The sequence below is a fragment of the Puma concolor genome, chromosome D2, assembly GCF_028749965.1.
Source record: "Puma concolor isolate L17-30 chromosome D2, mPumCon1.1.hap2, whole genome shotgun sequence".
NCBI classification, from domain to species: Eukaryota; Metazoa; Chordata; class Mammalia; order Carnivora; family Felidae; genus Puma; species Puma concolor.
Window position 1 is genome coordinate 30,842,046 of NC_141677.1, and position 25,590 is coordinate 30,867,635.

The following is a 25,590-nucleotide window of genomic DNA, read 5'->3' on the forward strand; positions in this document are numbered from 1 at the left end:
TTGCTGACCTCTGCTTCTGACCAAGACTTGGAACTTTCCCTCGCTCCCACGCCAGCTAGTTAGTGACTGAGCCGTGGAACCCTGAGCAACTTCCATGGGCCTTGGTCTCTTTATCCAGTGTGTTTTGACAGAATGGGGAGGAACAGAAACAAATGAAACAAAGTTCCTTTTAGCTCTATTAGATTTCCTGAGTCTATTCTAGGAGTGTAAGTCAACACAAGCAATGTTATGTATGTGGAATGGAAATTAGTTAAGTTAAAGGAAACACATAAATCTTAATATTCTCAATGTGATTCTTTGTCCTAGTAAGAGGAGCAATGTCACCATCCTGAGAGCAAGACCAAAATTTGTAGCCTCCTATCTCTATTTGAAGGCTCACACCCTTTCTTTTTGTTTTGCCAATGCTATTCTTTTTCTTTCCTGGGTTTCTTTCTTTCTTTTTCTTTCTTTCTTTCTGGTGGGTGGGGAAAGTATGATCCCAGAGTTTATTGGAAAACGGAAATGTTTCTCCTTCAAAGATGTTATTTTAAAATGTTAATGTTTTGGGGGGTGCCTGGGTGGATCAGTTAAGCATCCGACTCTTGATTTCGGCTCAGGTCATGATCTCACAGTTTGTGGGTTCGAGTCCCACATCGGGCTCTGTGCTGAGAGTGTGGAGCCTGCTTGGGATTCTCTCTTTTTGCTGTTTCTCCCTCTCTCTCTTTCTACCCCCCTCTCTCCTCTCTCTCTCTGCCTCCCCTCTCTTGTGCACATATCCTCTCTTTCTCAAAATAAATAAATAAACTTAAAAAATTGTTAGTGTTTTTGCAACTTATTGGCAAGTATATTTTATAAGCTCTCTGCTACCGGATATACCTTATTGTAGGAGGTGATGACTGAGGGTTAGTAATCATTTTTACTGAAGATCAGAAAAGAAAATCACCAAACAGCTTACCCAACATGCTGATTTTTTTTTTAAGGTGGAAGTATTTTCAGAACATATTCATTTCTTCATAAATCACATTCATGTATCCCTTTGTTTTTCCTTTTGTTCTTTGTATCAAATACCCCGTCAAGTGTTCAAATTTCTCATAATTGTTTCGCATTTGGTTTGTTCAAATTAGGATCCAAGTAAGGTCTACACTAGCCATTGCATTAGTTGATAGCTCATTCTTTTTACTTTATGCTCTTCCCCTGCTTTGTTTTTCTCACCATAAATTTGTTATGAAGGCTCTGTTTTTTTTTTTTAATTTTCTTACTTATTTTTGAGAGGGAGAGAGACAGAGCATGAGCAGGGGAGGGGCAGAGAGAGAGGGAGACACAGAATCTGAAGCAGGCTCCAGGCTCCGAGCTGTCAGCACAGAGCCAGATGTGGGGCTCGAACTCACAAACCGTGAGATCATGACCTGAGCCGAAGTCAGACGCTCAACCAGGAGCCACCCAGGAGCCCCAAGGCTCTGATGTTTTGAAAAACACTAGACTGCCAGCTATCTGAGTGAATGGAAATGTTTCCTCCATCTTCGTGTCTTCCTCTTTATTTTAAACATCTTATTTATTTTGAGAGAGAGAGAGAGAGCAGGGGAAGGGCAGAGAGAGAGAGAGAGAGAGAGAGAGAATCCCACACAGGCTCCGCACTGTCTGCTCAGAGCCTGACCCTACAAACCATGAGATCAGGACTGGAGCCGAAATCAAGAGTCAGAAGCTCAACGCTCAGCCGACTGAGCCCCCAGGGCACCCCTGTGTCTTCCTCTTTATTAACCAAAGCAGCACCTGGGATTTAGCAGGCTCAATAAGTATTTTTTTTCTTTCTTTTTTCCCTTATTTTTGAGAGCAGGAGAGAGGGGGGAGAGGGAAAGAGAGAGAGGGAGACAGAGGATTGGAAGCTGAATCCATGCTGACAGCAGAGAACCCGATGTAGGGCGCAAACTTACGATGCTTAACCAACTGAGCCGCCCAGGCGCCCCAAGTACTTTTTCTTGTTGTATTATAGGTACTTCTACAAAGCCTCCTGTTCTATTTGGATGCTCTAGTGAACGCTGAATGAACTGCATCCATGCAGTCCCAAACCAGGGTTGGTTAGCACCGACTTGAACATCCAGTCGTTCCGTATCACACTGTTGTTCTTTAACCATCTTGTTCAGAGAACCATTGTCTGGCTTTTGAGCCATGCTGGGGTTGGCGGGGGGGTGGGGGGGGGTGGGTAGGATTCTAGAAGGTACAGATGAACATGAGGTAATCCTGCATTCCTGTTAAGAAGCTTAAACAACTGGTAACAGGTAGCTTGTGAGAAGGGACAAAGCAACAGTTTGTTCCCCAATCCAAGACAATTTCAGTGTGTGACAGAAAAGACAGCATCTTTTCTCCCTTTCCTTCATACGAAAGCAAAGAAGAGGGGCACCTGGGTGGCTCAGTTGGTTAAAGCTCTGACTTCAGCTTAGGTCATGATCTCATGTTTCGTGGGTTAGAGCCCCACATCAGGCTCACCACTGTCCGTGTGCAGCCTGCTTGGGATCTTCTGTCCCCCTCTCTCCCTGCTTCTCCCCCACTTGCACTTTCTCTCTCTCTCAAAAAGAAACATTAAAAAAATTAAAAAAGAAAAAAAAAGAAAGTAGAGAAAAGAGACTCCTAGCTACAGGGTAGGGGCCTCACTGGAAACAGAGTTCCTTTGAGATCGGGGCACCTGGAGTGCGGCCAACTCATTTTTGAAGGGATTTGCATGGAAATAATGGATATGAGGCCCAGCTTTATACCCTGTGCTGTAATAAAACTAAAGAAAAGTGGTTTCTCCTTTAAAATCCTGAAACTAAGTTTGGCATCTTGCCTTAGGCCTGCATACTTTATTCCTTTTTTTTTTTTTTTTAAGTGTAGAGAAAGAGTTAATTTGATTTTCCATGTTTCAAATAATAAGAATTTTGCTGACTTGCTCTGGTTCCAGGGCACTTCATTGCATGTTTTTTAAACAGGCTGGCGTTGCAGCTTTCCTTCTGGAAGTAATTTTTTCCAGCTCTGAGACCTGCCCTCTGACCCCAAGTTCAATGGGTAAGTGGAATGACAGAGTCGCTTCATTTTGTTTAGAAGGCTTAGTGGCACCGATGGCCCCAGTGCAGGAGAGCCAGCTGCCTTCACTTCTTTTAAAGTAAACATTATTGGGGCCTTAAAAAAAAATTTTTTTTTGGTAAGTATAGAAAAACTCAAAGAAAGAAATAAAAATTGCTTGCAATTCCACCTTCTAGAAATAATTTTTTGTAATATAATGATAAAATTCCAGTTCCCCCTCCCCAAACAAAAATAGGGTTATAGGGGCACCTGAATGGCTCAGTGGGTAGAACATGTGACTCTTGATCTCAGGGCTGTGAGTTTGAGCCCTGAGCCCTACATTAGGGGTAGAGATTATTTAAAAAAAAAAAAAAAAAAAAAAAGATTGGGGCGCCTGGGTGGCTCAGTCGGTTCAGCTTCCAATTTCAGCTCAGGTCATGATCTTGTGGTTCATGAGTTCAAGCCACTCATAGGGCTCTGTGCTGACAGCTCAGAGCCTGCTTTGGATCCTCTGTCCCCCTCTCTGCCCCTTCCCTGCTTGCTCTCTCTCTCAAAAATGAATAAACATTAAAAAAAAATATTTTGAGGGTGTTTTAAATGTTTTCTGAGTGTTAGTTCCTTTAACCAGTGAGGAGGGGCAGAGTGCAGGAAGTTAGTATTAGTTCCTGACAAAGACTCTCCTTGACCAAACTTTGGGTCAGGCTCCTCTAAGCCTTCTTTCTTTTTTTTTTTTTTTATTTTTCCTTTTTTTTTTTTTTTTTTTTTTTTTAAGTAGTCTCCACAGCCAAAGTGGGGCTTGAACTCAGGATCCTGAGATAAAGAGTCAGGTGCTCCACTGAGTCAGCCAGCCAGGTGCCTCTCCTCCAAGCCTTCTTTCTGGATAAGCCTCACCTTTGGGCCCCAAAGTGTCTTCTGCCTGCCCAGTCCAGCCTTAGCCAGAATCCTGCCAAGGTCAGTTTAGTATGAATCCCTGACCCTTGATATCTGATCAAGTTCTTCACTCCCCACCTTTGATGTGTAAATCCTTGACCTGCCCTTAGCCAGGAGTCCTACTAGGTCAGTTTAGCAAGAAACCCCCTACCCCGGAAGTCTTGTTAGTAATTTTCTATCCACTAACTCCCTCACTCTGCTTCTTGGCTGAAATCCCAAGCTCCTCTGCTATCTTTGCTTTACAACTCTCTGCTGTCTAGACTTTGCAAAGTTTTGAATAAAGTCTTCCTTACGAGTTTAGCAAGTGTTGGAATAATTTTTTCTTGAACACTTCTCACGTCAGAATCATGGGGCTTCCAATATTCTTAGCCTTTAAGTGTTCCAAACTAAGGATCCTTTTTTCTCCAATATTTATTTCTCGGTTGGCCTCTTGCCATTGGAGAGATAAAGTGGACTGTTCAAAGGCAAATCAGAATCACCTTTGGGATATCCGGCTCTCAGCCTCTGAATTTGCGTCCCTTAGTGTCTCATTGGACTCAATGACTATTTAAACTACATTTGGGTTTCTATCTTTGGGTGTGAAAGTGGAGTTGTAGCACCAGGAAGCTGGAAGGGACCCTAAGACGTTCTTAGGTTGGCTAAGTATTTTTACTCTCTTTTTAAAGGAAAGGCTACCATGGTCCAGAGTCTTGTATTGTCTGAGTTCAGTGGCTAGAATAATGGAGCTAGAATAATGGAGGTAATTTGTGGTGTGTGTGTGTGTGTGTGTGTATGTGTGTGTGTGTGTGTGTGTAAAGAAATGGTATTAAATGCCTTTCCCCTGCCCCCACCTCCTCTTCTCTACTCTTTGCATCAACACAGTTGCTTAGCAAAGCCTCACATTGCTCCTTGAGAAATACAAACAAAAGTCTCCAGGATTTGTTCGTTCTTTCTTTCTTTCTTTCTTTCTTTCTTTCTTTCTTTCTTTCTTTCTTTCCTTTTTTCTGCAACAGGGGAAAAAACATGCCGTGGAAGAGAAATGGTCATAAATAAAGAGAAGCCAGACAGAAAATGATTTCTAAATCAGCCTTAGATGTCAAGGCATGATTGTCTTTTTAAACTTTTTAAAAAGTTTTATTTTTGAGAGAGAGAGACAGAGTGCGAGCCGGGGAAGGGCAGAGAGAGAAGGAGACACAGAATTCGAAGCAGGTTCCAGGCTCTGAGCTGTCAGCACAGAGCTGGATACTGGGCTTGAACTCATGAACTGTGAGAACATGACCTGAGCCAAAGTTAGCTGCTCAACCAACTGAGCCAGCCAGGTGCCCTAAAGCTTGATTTTCTGAGTTAAGGGGGAGGACCTTCAGCCCGATGAATTTTGGTATGGAAAAATATTTTGAAGCAGTTCATCAAAACATCATCCTCAGTGTAACATGTGTGCTGTAAACAGACTCCAGAGAAACCACTGCACTCCAAATGTGTGGGTATGGCCTGGGTGTGTCTATTCCTTGAGGCTTTGCCCTGGCATTGGCTGTTGGATAACCAGGTCTTCCTGTGACTCACCCACAACCCAGAAATGCTTTGGTGTGTGATGACCCCAGGCTAGTGGGAAGCAGCAAAAGTGGAGTTATTCTAGATGGAGTACTAGTTAAACTGGACTTGATGCAAGCAGAATGAATCTACAGCTCAGGTACTGGACTATGTGCTGGGTGACAGAGATGAGTCAGTCAGGAGCCTGGCCCTCCAGGAATCTCAGATTGCCTGATGAGACAGATAATTAAGTATTACAGCCCTTAACACACAGGGGTTATAAAAGGGTTAACAATGTGCTCCAAGAACAGATGATACCTTGCTGGATTTGTCCCAGGCTTCACAAGCTGAGCTTTGGAGGATATCACCTGGTGGAAAGGGGGAAAGCCTTCCAGGCAGATGGAATAATGTGAGCAAAAACATGGGAAGATGTGCAATTTTGTGTACCTGGAGTACCCCGTCCTTGTGTGGATTGCAGGAGTAGAGCAAAGATAGAAATGGAGATGAAGCTAGAAAGACAGGCTGGGGTTAGAGTGTGAGAAGCATTGAATGCTCTACTCAGGACAGACCCCAGGAAGATATGAGCATCAAATGATCAGGTTTATCTTCCATAGCAATTACAAATGTAGCAGGCATGCTTTTGTTCCTCCTTCAGGTTGTTTTCTGAACCAAATGAAATCTTTTTTAATGTTTATTTTTGAGAGAGAGAGAGAGAGAGAGAGAGCATACATGAGGGTGGGGGGAGGGCAGAGAGAGACAGAGGATCTTAAGCAGGCTCTGTGCTAACAGCAAAGAGCCCAATGCAGGGCTTGAACTCATGAACTGGGAGATCATGACCCACGCTGAAGTCAGATGCTTAACTGACTGAGCCACCCAGGCGCCCCTTGAAAGTATTTTTTGAACAAGTATTTGCACATGGTAATACACAGTGAAAAATAAGCCTTCCTTTGATCTTGTTCCCCATTCCTCTCTCTACAGATGACCCCTGTGATGACCAGCCTCTTATGTACCCTTCCAGAGATTTTCCAGCCAAACATGAATATATATGCCCATTTCCCCCCCATGTTTTAAATGCAAGTAGTGGGTCTACCTTTCTTTTTTACTTCAAAATATATTGGGGGGGGTGCCTGGCTGGCTCAGTCAGAAGAGCACGTGACCCTTGATCTCAGGGTCATGAGTTTGAGTCCCACATTGGGTGTGGAGATTACTTAAAAAAATACATCTGGGGGGGGGGTGGCGCCTGGGTGGCTCAGTCGGCTAAGGCTCCAACTCTTTTTTTTTTTTTTAATTTTTTGTAATGTTTATTGATTTTTGAGACAGAGACAGAGCATGAATGGGAGAGGGTCAGAGAGAGACGGAGACACAGAATCTGAAACAGGCTGTCAGCCCAGAGCCCGACGCGGAGCTCGAACTCACGGACTGTGAGATCATGACCTGAGCTGAGGTCAGACGCTCAACCAACTGAGCCACCCAGGCACCCCAAGGCTTCAACTCTTGATTTTGGTTCAGGTCATGATCTCAGCGTCATGGGATCAGGTCCCTTGTCTGGCTGAGTGTGGAGCCTACTTGAGATTCTCTCCCTCTCTTTCTGCCTGTCCCCTACTCATGTGAGTGCAGACTCTCTCTCTCTAAATACATACATACATACATACATACATAAAACATCTATATCGATATAGATACAGATATAGCTTTCTGGGATACTGTCTTGTATCAATCAGTACATAAAGTTTTGTCTCAATCTTTTTAACTACATAGCATGTTCTTTAGATGTATATATAGTGTTAGAATGACTTTGTTCTTTCTCACGCATAGATTTCACTGAAAAAAATTATTTAAAAATCCTTTTATCATGAGACTTTTTAGTGTACCTTTTAGTTTGACTACTGTGTCCCTCTTTAAGTGGAGAACGATGGGGCGCCTGGGTGGCGCAGTCGGTTAAGTGTCCGACTTCAGCCAGGTCACGATCTCGCGGTCCGTAGGTTCGAGCCCCGCGTCGGGCTCTGGGCTGATGGCTCAGAGCCTGGAGTCTGGTTCCGATTCTGTGTCTCCCTCTCTCTCTGCCCCTCCCCCGTTCATGCTCTGTCTCTCTCTGTCCCAAAAATAAATAAAAACGTTGAAAAAAGAAAAAAAAATTGTTTTAAGTGGAGAATGATACCAAATCTGTCTTCTAAAAACGTTTCTGTCTAGTCTCCAGAGATCGCAAAGATGGAGGGCCCCTGAGAAGATTCTGTTTCTCTAGTTTTGCCATGTAACACTGGCCATTCAGGTTGGAGACCTTGTTTTCCATGAACTTGTTTTTTTTTTTTTTTTTAACGTTTTTTTATTTATTTTTGAGACAGAGGGAGACAGAGCGCAAGTTGGGGAGGGGCAGAGAGAGAGGGAGACACAGAATCTGAAACAGGCTCCAGGCTCCGAGCTGTCAGCACAGAGCCCGACGCGGGGCTTGAACTCACAGACCGCGAGATCATGACCTGAGCCAAAGTTGGAAACTTAACCGACTGAGCCACCCAGGTGCCCCTTTCCATGAACTCTTAAGACGTGTTCCATTTAGGAGGAATTTGGGGCTATTTGTGAGGTAACTGATCCTTTGGGAAAACAAGTGGATGCATATTTGGCTGTAGTTTAAATTTCTCTCCTTACAGGGGCACCTGGTTGCTCAGTTGGAAGAGCACGCAACTCTTGATCTCAGGATCATGAGCTTGAGCCCCACACTGGGTGTAGACATTACTTAAATAAATAAACTAGGGGTGCCTGAGTGGCTCAGCTGGTTGAGTGTCCGACTCTTGACCTCGGCTCAGGTCATCATGTCATCATGGTCTTGAGATCGAGCCCAAATGGGGTTCTCTGCTGGGTGTGGAGTCTGCTTGGGATTCTTTCTCTTCCTCTGCCCCTTCCCTCTGCTCTTTCTCTCCCAAAATATAATTTTTTAAATAAATAAATAAATAAATAAATAAATAAATAAATAAAAGAAACAAAATAAAAGTTAATAAATAAACTTAAAATAAAAATAAATACAATTTTCCTCCTTACAGTCTTCCCCCTTGTTTTGTTAATTGGACTAGCTTAAGTAAAATGATAATGGAAATGTCACACATCTGAATGAATGTTTCCACAGTTTAAGACAGTTCTACCTCATAATTTCAGGCCGTGAAACCTCATAGCTGGGTCTACTTCACAGCATCCCTGTAGCTAACAAGGGCCTGATTGTATATTTCCAGTTCAAGTGCTTGGGAGACAGAAGCAAGCTCAGGACAATTTTTCAGACCAGGCGACAGGTCCAGTGAGTCAGGGCATGGTGTCTGGACTTCCTCATCTAGCCTGGTGTGTGGACAATGTTGGCATCTCTGCTTCACCGTCCATTAGCCTCGTCCTCATAGGCAAGTGGCCTAAGCTATCTAAGCTTTCTTTTCCTTTCTTTTTCTCTTCTTTCTTTCTTTTTCTTTCTTTCTCTTCCTTCCTTCCTTTTTTCTTTTTTCCTAGCTTTTGTTCTTCTTGTGGAAGGTGTGGCTTAATATTACCCTTTTCAGAGGGTAAAATTTGAGGATAAAATTAGATTGCACATGTAAAACCCTTAGTACAGTTCTAGGCATAGAGTGAGCCGAGAATAAACGAGAATTATCATTACCTTATTATAATGGAAAAGACACTGTGCCAGATGCTAGAGATAACAGAGACAAAAGTTATAGTTCTCCAGGATGGGAAACACAGCAAAGGTATCCTTGATCCTGCAAGGTTAGGGCTACCATAGAGAGAATTCACCGGAAGAAACAGCCCTCACTGTGGAGCTTATACAGGCATAGGAGTGTAGTTCATTTAGACTCCCTGCTGTATTTACCCATCCATCGCCATCAGAGTCAGAATTCAGATGTGAGATCGTTGTCTCAGGTTTGCATGTTTATTTGAATTGAGAATTGTGTCTGACTCGGGGCACCTGGCTGGCTCAGTCGATTAAGTCTCTGACTTTGGCTCAGGTCATGATCTTGAGGTTCGTAGGTTTGAGCCCCGTGTTGGGCTCTGTGCTGACAGCTCAGAGCCTGGAGCCTGCGGTGGATTCTGTGTCTCCCTCTCTCTCTGCCCCTTCCCTGCTTGCACTCTCTCTCTCTCAAAAATAAACATGAAAGAAAGAAAGAAAGAAAGAAAGAAAGAAAGAAAGAAAGAAAGAAAGAAAGAGAGAAGGAAAGAAAGAAAATTGTGTCTGACTTATTTGTCATAAGGAACCCTGATCAGTGGTTGCCCAACTCCATCTCTTATCACCTGTGTGATCAGGTCGCACTTCTTGATCAAACACGGCTTGCAGTTTCCTCATCTATAAAAAATATAGAGATACTGGGGCGCCTGGGTGGCTCAGTCGGTTGAACATAAGATTCCTGGTTTTGGCTCAGGTCATGATCTCCTGGTTAGTGAGATCGAGCCCACATCTGGCTCTGCACTGACAGTATGAAGGCTGCTTGGGATTCTCTCTCTCTCCCTTTCTCTGCACACCCCCGCCATCTCTGTCTCTCTCAAAATAAATAAGTAAACTTAAAAATATATAGAAATACTAACAGTAGTTAACACAGAGTTGTGAAATTAATGCCCCCAGTGTATAGTGTTCAATAAATGTTAGCTATCATCATTTAATAACATCTATCATTACGAGAATGATTTACAAGAAGCAGGGTATAGATGGTCTCCGATTATTATGGTTGTTATTGATGATTGATGAGCTGAGGGAGCGGAAAGTCTGGAATGACCCCCGGGTCTGGCCAAGCATCCCTCCTCCCTCTTATAGGGCCAATTTCTAGTAGTAATAACAAACGCCCTACCTCTCATTAACCTGTCTTTCCTCCAGGAGCTCTCACCCAGTGCCCCAGTCAAGGTTCCAGCCTCTGTCCTCAGCATATGAGCTGGACCACCTCACTCAGAGGCTCTGGCTAGAGCCTGATAGATCACAAGCCCCTCTCCCTTCAGTCCTGGGAGCTCCTGGGACAAGACGGGTTCTCAGTCTTTTGGGAATGCCCGGAGCCAAGCCAAGGCTGAATTCCACGGACTTCGCCACTGAGCCTCGCCAATCGGGGTGGCACCTCTGGAACACTTTACATCCCTCACCACCTAAGTGTATAGGATATCCGGGGGTTGGGGGGGTGGGGAGCTAGATCCCAGACCTCAGAAATTCATGTGTAGAAAGAATTTTAGAATTCTTAGATTTCAGTTCCAACTCTTCATTTTACAGGACAGTAAACGGAGGCTCGGAGACAAGGGAAGTAGCGAGCAAAACAGCAGACCGAGACTCAAACCTGGGTCTACAGACTCCCGGGCCCGAGCGAGGTCCTTGACACCCGCGGGTTGTCCCTGGTCGCCTCTCTCACTAGGAAGAATCCCAAAGCCAGGGAGATGGCGGCCACTCCGGTCGGCTCAGCTCTGGGGACCAACTGGCCGTGCTACTCGCGCCGCGGTTGAAAGAGGCTCTCGGGGGCTGCGGGGGCCCCCGTAGGACTTGGAAAAGCCCCAGCGCGGCCCCCCCGCCCCGGGGTAGGGGAACTCTCGGTTGCCCCGGGAGCTGGGAAGTGCAGAGAGACACGGGGGTGGGGGAGGCAATGGGGGGCAGGGCGGCGGAGTCCTGCCTGGGGTGGAGCAAGTCCTGGTAACTCAGCCCTTGGAAACCCCCATTGGGCGCCGGCTGTCGAGGACCGCGGCCGCTCCCAGGCCTCGCGTCCCGCCCCACCCCCCGACCCGCCGAGCACAGCCGTCCCCGCCCCCAGGAGCCCGTTTCCCCGGCAGCCGGCGCCGCGCGCAGTAAGCCGATTCCTCCCGCCGCCGGTGCTCGCTCCCGACCATGCGCTAGGCTGCGGGCCCCGGCCACCCGTGGCGGCATGGCCCGGCCTGTGCAGCTGGCACCGGGCTCGCTGGCGCTGGTGCTGTGCAGGCTGGAGGCGGAGGAGGCGGCGGCGGCGGGCACGGAGGAGCCTGGCGGGCGCGCGATCTTCCGCGCGTTCCGCCGCGCCAACGCGCGCTGCTTCTGGAACTCGCGGCTGGCGCGCGCCGCCTCGCGGCTGGCCTTCCAGGGCTGGCTGCGGCGCGGGGTGCTGCTGGTGCACGCGCCTCCCGCTAGCCTGCAGGTGCTGCGCGACGCCTGGTGCCGCCGGGCGCTGCGCCCCCCGCGCGGCTTCCGCATCCGGGCGGTGGGTGAGTGCGGGACCCGGGCGGGAGGGGCGCCCCGCGCCGGCCGCGGGGACGGAGCCCTGGCCACCGGGGGCGTGTGCTGCCCGGGCTCTGCTCTGAGGCCGCGGGAGCCGGGGGAAGAGGGGATGGGCGGCCCATGGGCTGCTGGAGGAGGGCCGTCCTCCCAAGACATTTCTTCCTGCCAGGACACTGAAGCTCAGCTCCCCCCAGGTCTGCCTGGCCGCTGCCCTGGGCCAACTCCGGGATGCCTCCATATCCCAAGTCTTTCAGCCAGTGGAGCCAACAGGTTCCCGGCCGAAGGAACTTTCTACTTAGAAAAGTGATGCTCTGGAGGAGCCACGGGGCACCCAGACTGGGGTCAGGAGACAAGAGGCCTCTGCCTCTGCACCATGAGTATGCTTAGGAAGGATACTGATTCTGAACTGGTTGCTGCTTTTTTTTTAATGCATGAATGAATCAGTGAATCTGTTTATTTATTTATTTATTTATTTATTTATTTATTTATTTATATTTATTAAAGTTACAGGCTTGGAGCGGACAAGTCTGTGGTTTCTATGCCCTTCTGTACTGGGTGGTGTGGTGGTCTCGCGGTTCAGGGCCTCGTGGAAGGTTTGGGGTGATTAACTGCTTGGGAAAAAGAAATGACAAATGGTGCTCTGAACACAACCCATCCCATTAGCCTAAATAGAAAGAATTCCTCCTTTTCAGCCTTTTCAGAGAGCCCGTTTGTTAGAAGACAGCAACTTTTTGCTTGTATCAAACAGCTTCATTTGAGAAACGAAAGCACTCCACCGTTGAGTGGTCTGACACCCACCACTAAACTCCGGAGGGCTTGTCAGCGCCCCGCCACAGTCTCGTTTGTTTGCATTTAAGAGTGGGGTTGTGACGACCATTTGATGGTGTGCTGTTCACAAGTCACCAGTTGTCCAGCCCTGAATTTTGACTCCTACCAAGGACACCCCCCCCCACTCAGTCCATAAATCCTCCTCCTTCCGTGGAGCAAATAAAACATTTGTTTTACGTCCTCTGGGAGAAGGGAGGTGGGGTGGGGGTTGGGAGGGTACAAGAGGCACTTGATGTTGTGTATCATCTGCTCAGAGATGATGTCTCAATATCGGGGCCAGTGAGGCTAAATAAACCTTGGCTTTTCATCTCTGTGCGTTCCCATCTTTCTGGTACCCCTGCCCCACTTTTGTTGGGGGGGGCAGACCACTTTAACTCTTCTCTTAAAAGCAAAAGAGAGCTCATTTGCAAAGCCACATACACACACTTCATCACCTTTGACTTGTGGGAATTAGTGAAGAAAATCGGTTTCTGACTTTAATAGCAGAGAGCTAAGTAGCCAAGCCAAAATTCTCACAGGGAAGGGGTCTTTCAGACAGGCTGGATGAAAAACTCTTTTCAGCTCTGTGTCCTCTGTTTTTCTGGTTTGAATTAGTGGTTGCATTCTCTGTTCCCCCACCCCCTTTCAAAGGGTGAGAAAGAGTATTGCAGAGAAGGAGTGGATGGAGTTGGGGTCTGGACCTGAGGGTGACACAGAGCACTTGTGCTAAGCCAGAGGCAGCCATGGTACTACCTCCTGGGGCCCATCAAGCAGTGGAGAATGCTGGTTCCTGGGTTGGCCCTGTTTTCTGCCATTTGAACAGTGCGGTGGACAAAGAAAACACGTCGCCAAGTACTCTGATTCTCCACCCACTAGATACTGCTGCCTTGTTGCAAAACTCAGGATGCTACGGACACTATAGCCTGTGGAGTGAACAGTAACAGGGGTCTTTATGCTGGGTCATCACCCCTGACTTGGGTCTCTTAGAAGGAATGGTGTTGAGGTTTTTAACAGAGTCCTGATAAGAATTTGGACATTTTAGCTGGAATTTGCACAAAACCACCTATTAGGACAATTTGGATAGCAGAATGGAGAAAGATCTTATTTGATGCAGGCCAATGGATGCACATGGGGAGGGGGGTTACTTTGAATAGAATTGATAATTACCGACTTAACTTGGGGTCCTGGGGTCACATCAGAGAACTGCATCAAGACAGCTCTCGGGCCATCTCAGTCCCAGAATGTGGTGAAGGAAGGAGGAGCTGCTTCCCCACAAAGAAATTGGAAGTTTCTGTTCACTTGCTTTCCTGAATGTGGCAGCATTGACTTTCAAAAGCAAATATGGGCTTCCAGGAAGGCAAGGAAGAACAATGGTGCACTCTTGCGGGTACTGTTACTTTGTGGTGAAGAGCAAAATGTTAGCAAAAGACAAAAAAGATCAATTTGGTCAGATCAGTTTGGTTCCTTTGCTGTAGTTTTTTTTTTTTTTTTTTTTGGTGAGGCTCATTTACTCCCATATAAAAGTATTTGTGCATGGGGAATGCTGTTGGCCAGCTCAGACAAAGCGCAGGGAGGGAAGGAGAGGTGGCCACCAGCTTTATAAACCCATGGTACTCTGCTGGGTTCTCCTTCTGGGCTTCTGGACCTGGAACTCCTGGGGCCTCATAAAATATGAGGTAGGAGTGCCCTGGTTGAGCGGACAAGAGTGACTGGAGTTTCCACTTTCTGGTGCAGGCCTGAATTTAAGGAGGAGTTTTATATTTTCTCCTTGTTTTGTGTCTTTTCTTTCCCTCTTCACTCTCCACCTCAACTTCCCTCTGGTGAGAAAAATAGTTCCCAGACTGAGAGCATTCTCCTAAAAAGAGGGACATCTTTAACGTGTGGGCCAAGAGCTAACTCTTCTTTTGTGCTCCAGTCTTCCTGTCTCTTTTTGTTTGTTTGTTTGTTTGTTTCTAATAAGCAAGTGACATTAACAAATGAAAGGGGTGAGCTCTGGAAACTGGAGGGAAATATCTGCTCTGCAAGCTGAGCCACTGCAGGTGGTTAGGGGTGGGGGACACCTGTATTTGTTTGGCTGAATCAGTTGTTACTCTGGGACCACACCTCCTGGGGTGGTGAAAAGTTAATGATGGCTTCCCAGGGTAAGAGAGGGAAGGCCACTTGGCCAAACAGTTTGTTCCTTTCTCCTGAAATTTATAGCTGCGGTGTCCCTACTCTTTCACCCCTAGCATGGCCTTCCATCTGTTCTCATTGAATAAAAATGCCTGTGGCTCTTTCTGAATACTTGCTTCATTAATCCATTCATGTGTCAGGTGCTCTTCTGAGTGTGCTTGTGTTTTAATGCATACTTCATTAAGAGCTGCTCGTGTACACGGTGAAAATAGAGTCAGCCTATTTCCTTCATGTTCACTTCAAGGGGGGATAGCTGAATGGGAGGCTGTGTGCTAGAAGTTGGCTGGCTTGAGTGCCTGGGAGGCTTAGTTGGTTAAGGGTCTGACTCTTGATCTTGGCTGGAGTCATGATCTCATGCTTTGTGAGATCGAGCCCCACATCAGGCTCTGCTGTGTCAGCTCTGAGCCTGCTTGGGATTCTCTCTCTCCCTCTCTCTCTGCCCCTCAAGATCACACTCTCAACTCTCTCTGTCTCTCAAAATAAATAAACATAGAGAGGTTGGCTGATTCACACAGAGTCTTTTCCATCCCACTGTGACATGTGTGGGCGCTGCAGGATTGGCCTGTGATTTAGTTGGGCAAGAGTTCTCTGGCATGTGATTTGGGGGGCAGTCTGATCAGGCAGGTCAGACTGGTGAAAGGGAGGCGATAGAAGGATCTTTCCACCTCTCCCCATGTCCCTGATACATCCTGGTTTGCCTGAGACTGCCCTGACTTTAGAATTGATAGTCATGCATCTTGGGAACCCTTTTGGTCCCAGGCAAACTGGGATGATTGGTCATCCTAATTTGGGGGAGAATTGACATTTTAGCAATCCATGAACGTGGTATATCTATGTTTGAGTGTTCTTAATTTTTCTTACTAAGGGCTTGTACTTTTTAGGGTAGAGGGCATGAATATCATTTGTTAAATTTATGTTCCTAAGAACTGTATGCTTTTGGATGCTACCATAAATGGAGTTGTTTTACCTTTTTTTTGAGAGAGAGAGAGCAGGAGTGTGATCAGGGAAGGGGCAGAAGGAGAGGAGAGAGAGAATCTTAAGCAGGCTCCATGCCCAGCTCTGAGCCCAATGAGGGGCCCAAGGCAGGGCTCCATCTCACGACTGTGAGTCATGACATGAGCTGAAATCAAGAGTCAGATGCTTAACTGAATGAGCCACCCAGGAGTCCCCCCTTAAGTTTTTATTTATTTTTTTAAAAAGATTTTTTAATGTTTATTTTTGAGAGAGAGAGAGAGACAGAGACAGAGTGCAAGCAGGGGAGGGGCAGAGAGAGGGAGTCATAGAATCCGAAGCAGGCTCCAGGCTCCGAGCTGTCCGCACAGAGCCTGACATGGGGCTCGAACCCACAAAGCACAGGATCATGACCTAGGCTGAAGTCAGATGCTTAACCGAGTGAGCTACCTAGGCACCTCCTCTTTTTAAATTTTTTAAATTTAAATTTTATTTTAGAGTGAGAGAGCAGGGGAGGGGCAGTAAGAGAGAGAATCTCAAGCAGGCTCCATATGCTCAGCATGGAGCCTGATGTGGGGCTCAATACCACGACCCTGGGATCATGACCTGAGCCAAAATCAAGAGTTGGATGCTCAACCAACTGATCTACCCAGGCCCCCCCTAGGATGGAATATTCTCAATGTATCTGTTAAATGCATCTGGTCCAGTGTGTCACTCAAAGCCATTGTTTCTTTGTATATTTTCTGTTTAGATGATCTGTGTGTTGATGTAAATGGGGTGTTAGTCACCTACTATTGGGGTGCCTGGGTGACTCATTCAGCTAAGCATCTCTTTCTTGATTTCAGCTCAGGTCTTGATCTTAGGGTTGTGAGTTCAAGCCCCACGTTGGGTTCCATGTGTGGCACCTACTTAAAAATAAATAAAAATTTAAAAAATATAGTTCCCTACATTATTGTATTATAATCCATTAGTTCCTTTATGTTTGTTATTAGCTGTTTTATGTATTTGGGTGCTCTCAAGTTGGGTGCGTAAATACTTACAATTGTCAGATCTTTTTGTTGGATTGTCCCCTTTATTATGATATAGTGCCCTTCTTTGTCACTTGTTATAGATTTTTTTTAAAAGTTTATTTATTTTGAGAGAAACAGAGACAGCACAAGTTGGGGGGGGGGTGCAGAGAGAGAGAGAGAGAGAGAGAGAGAGAGAGAGAATCCCAAGCAGGCTCCACACTGTCAGCATAGAGCCTGATGCAGGGCTCGAACCCACAAACTGTGAGATAATGACTTGGGCCAAAGTCAGACATTTAACTGAGCCACCCAGGTGCCCCTACAGTCTTTGTTTTAAAGTCTAGTTTGTCTGACATGTGTATCGCTACTTGGGCTTTCTTTTGATATCCATTTGCATGATAAATGTTTTTCCATCCTCTCACTTTTTTTTCTTTTTTCTTTAAAGTTATTTATTTTGAGAGAGAGAGAGAACGGACACAGGATGGGCAGAGAGAGAGGGAGAGAGAGAGAGAATCCCAAGCAGGCTCTGCACTATCAGTGCAGAACCTGATGTGCGGCTCATACTTACAAACTGTGAGATCAGGACCTGAGATGAAACCAAGAATCAGACGCTTAACAGACTGAGCCACCAGGCATTCCTCCATCCCCTCACTTTCAATCTGCAGGTGTTCTTAGGTCTGAAGTGCGTCTCTTAATAGGCAGTTAGGCTGTCCTTTTTCACACCCTGTGTCTTTTGATTGGAGTATTTAGTCTCTTTACATTCAAAGTAATTATGATAGATACATATTTATTGCCATTTTATCACTTGTTTTGTGATTGTTTCTGAAGATTTTCTCTGATCCTTTCTTGTCTTTTTCTCATGGTTGGCTGGTTTTCTTTATTTGAATTTCTTTCTCTTTATTCTTTACATATTTAAAAAAATTTTTCTAATTAATAGACTGTGTTTCTTTTTTTTTTTTAAGTTTATTTATTTTGAGATAGAGGGGGTGGGGAACAGAGAATCTGAAGTGGGCTCTGTGCTGATAGCCCAATGCGGGGCTCAAACTCACGAACCGTGAGATCATGACCTGAGCCAAAGTCAGATGCTTAACTGACTGAGCCATGCAGGTGCTCCAGTATTCTTTGCATACTTAGTCTGTCTTTTCCTCTTTTAAAATGTCATTCTAAGGTGCCTGGATGGCTCATTCGGTTAAGCATCTGACTCTTGGATTTCAGCTCAGGTCACAATTTCACAGTTTGTGAGATCGAGCCCCATGTTAGGCTCTATGCTGACAGCATGGAGCCTGCTTGGGATTCTCTCTCTCCTCTCTGTTGTTCCCCTCGCTCGTGCTCTCTTTTTCTCTCAAAATAAATCAACTTTAAAAAAATGTCATTCTGGTGACGAGAAATGTCTAGCCTGTTGGGAAAATAATGGTCATGTCAAGATCATTTAGACAGTCACCAGGAACAAATATCTCTGTCCCATGTCTTCTTTCTCCCAAACACATCTTCATATCTCCCCAGTCTTTTGTAGCTTGATTATTCCTTTTCTTCTGTTAGGTGGTAAGCCTGGAATAATTCTGTCTATTTTGCAGACAGGAAATGGAAATTAGGACTATCATGTGGGTGGTGGTGTGTGCGTTTCTTGCCTTCCTCTTTATTCACTACCAGTCTTCCCATGGTTCCTGTGAAGGTTCTGGCATTTTTCACAAGCCAGTGCCCTGGCCCTCACTCTCCCTGTGAGGCTATCAGATTGCCACCATGGCTTTGGTCCACTCCCAGGCCCAGGAAATGGCAGAAACAGCTGCTCGGACCATGCCCCTGCTCTTACCTCTCTCCTTTCTACCCACGATCCTTCCACACATGTTTTTCTGGCTTTGTTCTGCCAGATGTTACCTTTCTCCTTATTCTGTGCTGAGACAGCTGAACAGTTCAGTCCGAAAGAGCCAAAGGGCTCACAACAGGGTGTCTTGTAGGCATATTGTTACCAAGCTGGATGATCTGTATGTAGCATCTGGGCAGTTAATGAGTGTTTCTGGCTCCATGTTTTGATTTAGCAACTGGTGGATAAGAAAAGACACCTCGAGTTGCTGCCATGTAGCATTGAGGCCCAGTGGGATGAAAAGAACCATTAATCTGAAAATCAGCTTGGACTCCTCTGCCTTCTTTCTCATACCCCAGGCCAGTAGGTCACCAAGCTTGGGGAGGCTTAACTCCTCAGTGTTTCTTAAACTCAGTTCTTTCTCTCCATTTCCCCTGCTAGGCCTTTTTCCACCCAAGATCTTACCATTTCCTACCTGAGTTTTGACTTCAGCTTCTTGCCTTTTTTGTGGTGCCTCCTCTTGGCTGGCTCCGTGCACTTCAGTCCATTCGCCACCTCACAGGTAGATGGACTAATGGCATCTAAAATGCGTGTCTAATTCTGCTCTTCCTCTGCTCAGATACCTCTGCTGCTCCCCTTTGCTTTTCAGAAAAAGTCCAGAGCCCTTAACATGCATCACAGTGCTTCTAATCCCATTCCAGCCTGAGCCTCCTTTTTCTCCCCACCTTCTGAAAGGTGCCTGCCTTCCTGTTATCAGTCAAGGTTCAATCAGAGATACAGAACCGGTATGAGATATATATATTCAGAGATTTATTACCAGGAATTGACTTTTGCATGATTGTGGGGGCCAGGGAGGCAAGTCCAGAATCTGCAGTTCTCGCCATCATGCAGGGCAGGCGGGGACTCTGAGGCACAGCCAGAGCTGCTGTGTATAGGTAGAATTTCTTCTTTTGAGAAGCCTCAGTTCTACTCGTGAGGCCTTTCAGCTGATTGAAATCTAGATTAGGTAGGATCATCTCCCTTACCTAAAATCAACTGAGTGTAAACTTTAATCACATCTATAAAATATGTTCACAGCAGTCCCTGGGTCAGCGTTTGATTGAATTACGGAGCTGTAGCCTAGCCAGAGTGATGGTTGAGACTGACCATCACACCACCCTTCGGCCAGACCTGAGTGCCACCCTCTGAACAAGCTGGGCTGTCACCGAGGGTGTCCGCATGCTATACCCTCTGCCGGGTGCCCAAAGTGGGTGCTCTTTGGTCTCCCCCATGCCAGCCATTGGCAGGCTTCCCATCACTGGCTGTACTCACGTGCCTGTTGCTCTTCAAGGAAAAGCCAGTTATGGAGTCATCCTTGAGTTTTAGACACCTCTGTGCTTACCTCTGTTGCTGACTGAGGGGTGAATGTCCCAGAAGGTCAGCTCCACACTGTTTGTTTGTTTGTAAAAGATGGTCATCTTCCTTCTCCCATTGTGCCATGCATCGAGCCTTTTATTTCTTATTGTATTTTAGAGAGAGAGCAGGGGAGGGGCAGAGGGAGAGAGAAAATCTCAAGCAAGCTCCACGCTCTGAACGTGGAGCTGACGCGGGGCTGGATCCCACGACCCTGGAATCATGACCTGAGCCGAAATCAAAGAGTCTGACACTCAACCGACTGAGCCACCCAGGCACCCCAGAGAAGCACATTTTAATAAAGCAAAGGGGGAGGGCATGTATCGCAGGGCATGGCCCATATGGGGAACCACAGGCAGCCAGGCACGGCCGGAGCATGGAGTGGCACGTGGGTGTGGCTTGAAGGGCCTAGAGAGGGGCTGGCCTGTGACAGACTCTGACCACCATACTGAGGGGTGTGGATTTGAGCCTGAGGCCACTGAAGAGTATCAAGTTGTGGGGTGAATAATGCGTACGTTACACATTACATTTGACATGGTGCGTAGGAAATCTTTCCCAGCCTTATGTGGGCATTATCTTTCCTCCAGAGTGTTTTCTGCAGTGGTGGTTCTTTTGGAGGGTTACATAGCCTGTGGACCTACTGTAGTTTGTGCCGTTTGCACCCGTGAGGTGGTGGTCTGCCCTCCAAGTAAAGCTGTAGGGAGAGGCCGAGGGCCATTTAGGACACCCAGATCTAATCCTCTGCCACTAAGCAGCTGAGTGACCAGCTTCTGATCCAGTCCTCTGGGCGCCTCGGTTGCCTCCTGTTGGCAAGCATCCTACCTGCCCTTTCTGCAGAGTTGGCCTCAGGCTCAGATGGGACACCCTCTGGGAGAACACTTTGGAAAGTACAGAGTACAAGAACCCAAGAACCAAGCCTTTCCATTTATTTATAAATCTTTTTTATCTTTCATCAATTTTTGTTAGTTTTCAGTGTACAAATCTTTCACTTCCTCAGTTCAGTTTGCTCCTAAGGATTTTATTCTCTTTGATGCTATTGTCAATGGGATTGTTTTCCTAATTTTCTTTTTGGATACTTGTTAGTGTATAGAAATGCAACTGATTTTTGTATGTTGATTTTGTTCCCTGTAACTTTACTGAATTTGTCAATTAGTTCTAGCAGTTCTTTTGTGGAATCTTTTCGAGTTTTCTACGTGTATGATCATGTCAAAAAGTGATTCCTCTCCTTCTTCTCCTCCTCCTTCTCCCCCTCCCTCTCCCCACCTTTTTTTTAAAGTACTCTGCCCTCAACGTAGGGCTTGAACTCAGCGCTGAGATCAAGAGTTGCATGCTCTATCAACTGAGCCAGCCAAGTGCCCTGTACTTCTTCCATTTCAATTTAGATGCCTTTTATTTCTTTTTCTTGCCTAATATCTCTGGCTAGGCTGAATAGACGTGATGAGAGTGGCCATACTTGTCTTGTTCCTGATCTTAGAGGCAAGGCTTTCCGTTTTTCCCCATTCATTATGACCTTAGCTATGGGCTTCTTATAAATGGCCTTTATTGTGTTAATTTAATAAGGCTAGTTTAAGGTAATTTTTTCCTGTGTTCATGGATTGGAAGACCTGATGTGGTCTACAGATTCATTGCAACCTGTCAAACTCTCAATGACATTTTTTACAGAAACAGAAAAAAACATTCTAAAATTCATATGGGATCACAGAGGATCCTGGATAGCCAAAACAATCTTGAACGAGAAAAACAAAGCTGGAGGCATCACGATTCCTGATTTTAATGTGTTATAAAGCTATAATAATTAAAACATTTATGGTACTGGCATAAAGGTAGACATATACACCAGTGGAACAAAATAGAAAGGCCAGAAATAAGCCCACACATACACAGTTAGCTGGTTTCTGATAAGGGTGCCAAGAATACACAATGGGGAAAGGCTCGTCTCTTCAACAAATGGTGTTGGGAGAACTGGATATCCACTTGTGAAAGAATAAAATTGGACACTTAGAGCATACACAGAAACCAACTCAAAATGAATTAAAAACTTGGGGCACCTGGGTAGTTCAGTTGGTTAATAAGCATCTAAACTCTTGATTTTGGCTCAGGTTATGATCTCACACTTTGTGGATTCAAGCCTCGTGTGGGACTCTGCCGTGAGCAGAGACTCTCTCTCTCCTCTCTGCCCCTCCCCTGCTCACACACACACACACACACACACACTCTCTCTCTCTCTCTCAAAATAAATAAAGTTAAAAAAAAAAAAAGATTCTCTCTCTCCCTCTGCTCCTCTTCCCCACTTGCATTCTTTCTAAAATAAAATTAAAAAAAAAAATGGATTAAAGTCTTAAATGCAAGACCTGAAATTGTAAAACTCCAAAAAAAAAAAAACCCAAAAAACAAAAACCTAGAGGAAAAGCTTCATGATATAGGTCTTGGCAATGATTTCTTGAACAGAACACCAAAAGTACAGTCAACAAAAGCAAAAAAAGGCAAGTGGGACTAAAGTACAAGCACCAAATACTCACAGTGGCTGTGTTGTCTCTTGTATTGATTATGGTTGAGGTGTTCTGTGTGCATGTGTGTGCTCATGCGCTTCTGGAATACTTTTTATATTTTTAAGATATTACCTTTTTTTAGCGCCTGTTATTTTGATTTAATGGGTTGCTTAGGGTAACATATGCACCTGGTACAAAAGGGCATATAGTAAAACGTCTCTTTTCCCTGCCCCCAGCCGTATTTCTTTTCTCTGGGAACAGCTGCAGTGCCTGGTTCCCTAATCCTTCCAGAGATAGTTTATACATCTACAAGCAATACAAAGGTATATATTTGCCCCCATTTTTTACATAAATGTTAGCATGTTATAGGTATCTTTTTTTCTTGGAAACACAAGGTTTCTAGAAAGGTTGTTAAAAAAAAGTGTAAATGCAAGGAAGCTAACAGCACTGATCCAGTTGCGTGTGGAAACACTAGCTGTGTGGCATGTAGACAGGTATTACATAGAAGAGTTTCCTAGGTAAGTGCGTTTGGAAACCACATTTAAACAGGTTTTGTTACTGCAAAGACTTCTGGGAGAACTTAGTCTGTTGACTGCCTGCATCTGGGAGGCAGGAGAAAGATGTAAGTGCTCCAAGCTTATTCTACCATGGAAACCTCTTTTGCCAAACTCTTTCTTGGGGAGACGTTTGACGAATTCTTGGGAAATTCTGGGTTCCTATGGAGCGTCTTCTTGTAGAAGGAGTTGGTAGGCTCATCAGGTGGGCCCAGAGGCCTGTAGAGGGCCTCTGTCTCTGAGCTGTTGTGATAGTGGGATGGAGAGAGAGAAAGTAAAAAACTGCCAAAGCACACCTACTCTGGGGAGTCTGAGCCATGGAGTATGGAAGGTTGGGAGGGGAAATGGGGAACATTGGACAGAATCTGGGCTGTTTGAAGAGTACTAAAAAATTTTTCTTTTTTACATTTATTTATTTTTGAGAGAGAGAGACAGTGTGAGCAGAGGAGGGGCAGACACAGAATCTGAAGCAGGCTCCAGGCTGTCCGCACAGAGTTCGACGCAGGACTTGAACTCATAAACCGTGAGATCAAAACCTGAGCCAAAGTCAGACGCTTAACCGACTGAGCCACCCAGGTGCCCCTATTTGAAGGGTATTAATCATGGGACTTGGGACTGAGTTTTCCCAGCATTCTGATCCTGCAGCCCTCCTCTTATTAATGACAGTCACCATGCCTGCCCTGCCCCCAGAGTTGTTGGGGCTTTGGATATGGAAATGCCCTAATCAGATATTACACACACACACACACACACACACACACACACACACACACACACACACACACACACACACAATTAATGGAAGAAGTTTCAAGGAGTAGAGTTTGACTTCACAGGTTTTATAGGTCAGAGGGCTTTCAAAGGCTCCCTGGGGGTTCAGCTAAATTGTGCTAGTTAGGGAAAGTCAGACTTTAAATTTTAATGCAGGGTACTCTTTAGATCAGCTGACTTTTTACAGATGAGGAAACAGAAACTGCTTGCCCAAGATCATTTGCAGAATTAAGGTTTTTACATGATAATTTAACTTAAAAAAATTATCTGTTGGGGCAAGAATGTTCAAAATGATCCCCTTGCTGAGTCATGGCACCTCTCTATGGCTCTGCCGCATTTCTTTAGCTGTGATTAAGGATCAGTAAGTCCCTTGTGAAATTCTTTTTCTCTTTTAATTTTTATTATTTTTTTTATGTTTATTTTTTGACAGAGAGAGAGAGAGAGAGAGAGAGCGCAAGCTGTGAAGGGGCGGAGAGAGGGAGAGAGAATCCCAAGCAGGCTCCACACTGTTAGCACAGACCCTGATGAGGCTCCATCTCACAAACGGTGAGGTCGTGAACAGAGCCAAAATCAGGAGTGGGACGTTTAACCGACTGAGCTACCCAGGCGCCCCATATATTTTTTAAATGTTTATTTTTGAGGGGCGCCTGGGTGGCGCAGTCGGTTAAGCGTCTGACTTCAGCCAGGTCACGATCTCGTGGTCCGTGAGTTCGAGCCCCGCGTCGGGCTCTGGGCTGATGGCTCAGAGCCTGGAGCCTGTTTCCGATTCTGTGTCTCCCTCTCTCTCTGCCCCTCGCCTGTTCATGCTCTGTCTCTCTCTGTCCCAAAAATAAATAAACGTTGAAAAAAAAAATTAAAAAAAAAATGTTTATTTTTGAGAGAAAGAGAGACAAAGAGAGAGAGAGAGAGAGAGAGACAGAGGATCTGAAGTGGACTCCACACTGACAGCAGAGAGCCTGATGTGGGTCTTGAACTCATGAAACGTGAGACAAAGACCTGAGCCTGTCAGAAGCTTAACTGACTGAGCCACCCAGGTGCCCCGTGAAAATTCTTTTTAAATCAAAACAGCTTTTGTCTCCTCAAGTCTAAAACCATCAGTTGTAAGTGTATTTATTTGATGGAAGGGTCTGGCAACACAAATTTTTCCATGGCTGATTAGTCTTACATAAGTGCAATTGCTTATAAGTTACATTTTAAAAATGAAATATTTGGCTTCTTTTTGGGGGTTTAGTGAGGCATAATTTACATACAGAAAAATTTATTCTTTTTAGGTATACAAGTTTGAGTTTGGACAAATGTAAACAGGTAACCACTACCACAATTAAGATATAGGGTATTTCTGGGACGCCTGGGTGGCTTAGTTAGCTAAGCGTCCAACTCTTGGTTTCAGCTCAGGTCATGATCTCATGGTTTCGTGAGTTTGAGCCTCTCGTCGAGATCTGAGCTGGCAGCTCGGAGCCTGATTGAGATTCCCTCTCTCTCTGCCTCTACCCGACTCACGCTATCTCTGTCTCTCTCAAAATAAATAAATAAACAAACTTGAACTTAAAGGTATAGTGTATTTCCATCACCTCCCCCTCCAAATTCCCTAGAGTCCCTTTGTGATCAGTTCCATCCTTCCACCCTGATCCCGACAGCCACTGATCTGATTTCTGTCCCCATAGTTTTGCCTTTTTTGGAATGTCATAAACGAAGCATTTTGAGTCGGGCTTCTTTCACTTTGGATAATGCTTTTGAGATTCATCAGCGCGTGTATCAGTAATTCATTCCTTTTGTTGCTGAGTAGTATTGTAACTTGTAGATGTTCCTCAATGTGTCCTTCCATTCACCCAGTTGATGGATACTTGGGTTGCTTACAGATTTTAGTGATTATGAATAAAGCTGCAAGGAACATTAACTAACCACAGGTCTTGGTGTGGGTATGTGTTTTTATTTCTCTTGGGTAAATACCTAGTGGGATTAGAGAGCTGTTTTCCCCAGTGGCAAAGCATTTTGCATTCCCAATGTAGGAGTA

At 45.5% G+C, this 25,590-nt stretch overlaps 1 protein-coding gene across 4 annotated transcripts in view; it reads left to right on the forward strand.

Moving 5' to 3' along the window:
* The first annotated feature begins 11,186 nt into the window (after positions 1–11,186).
* The window catches only part of STOX1 (storkhead box 1), a 57,792-nt gene continuing 43,388 nt past the window's right edge, over positions 11,187–25,590 (forward strand). For 2 of the 4 annotated variants that reach the window (XM_086679868.1, XM_086679869.1), the window contains exon 1: positions 11,187–11,619. In XM_086679868.1, the coding sequence (XP_086535994.1) occupies positions 11,307–11,619 (313 nt within the window). In that variant the 5' untranslated portion in view covers positions 11,187–11,306. The remainder of the gene's footprint in view (positions 11,620–25,590) is intronic. The other 2 variants (XM_086679871.1, XM_086679870.1) reach the window with 2 other exon arrangements.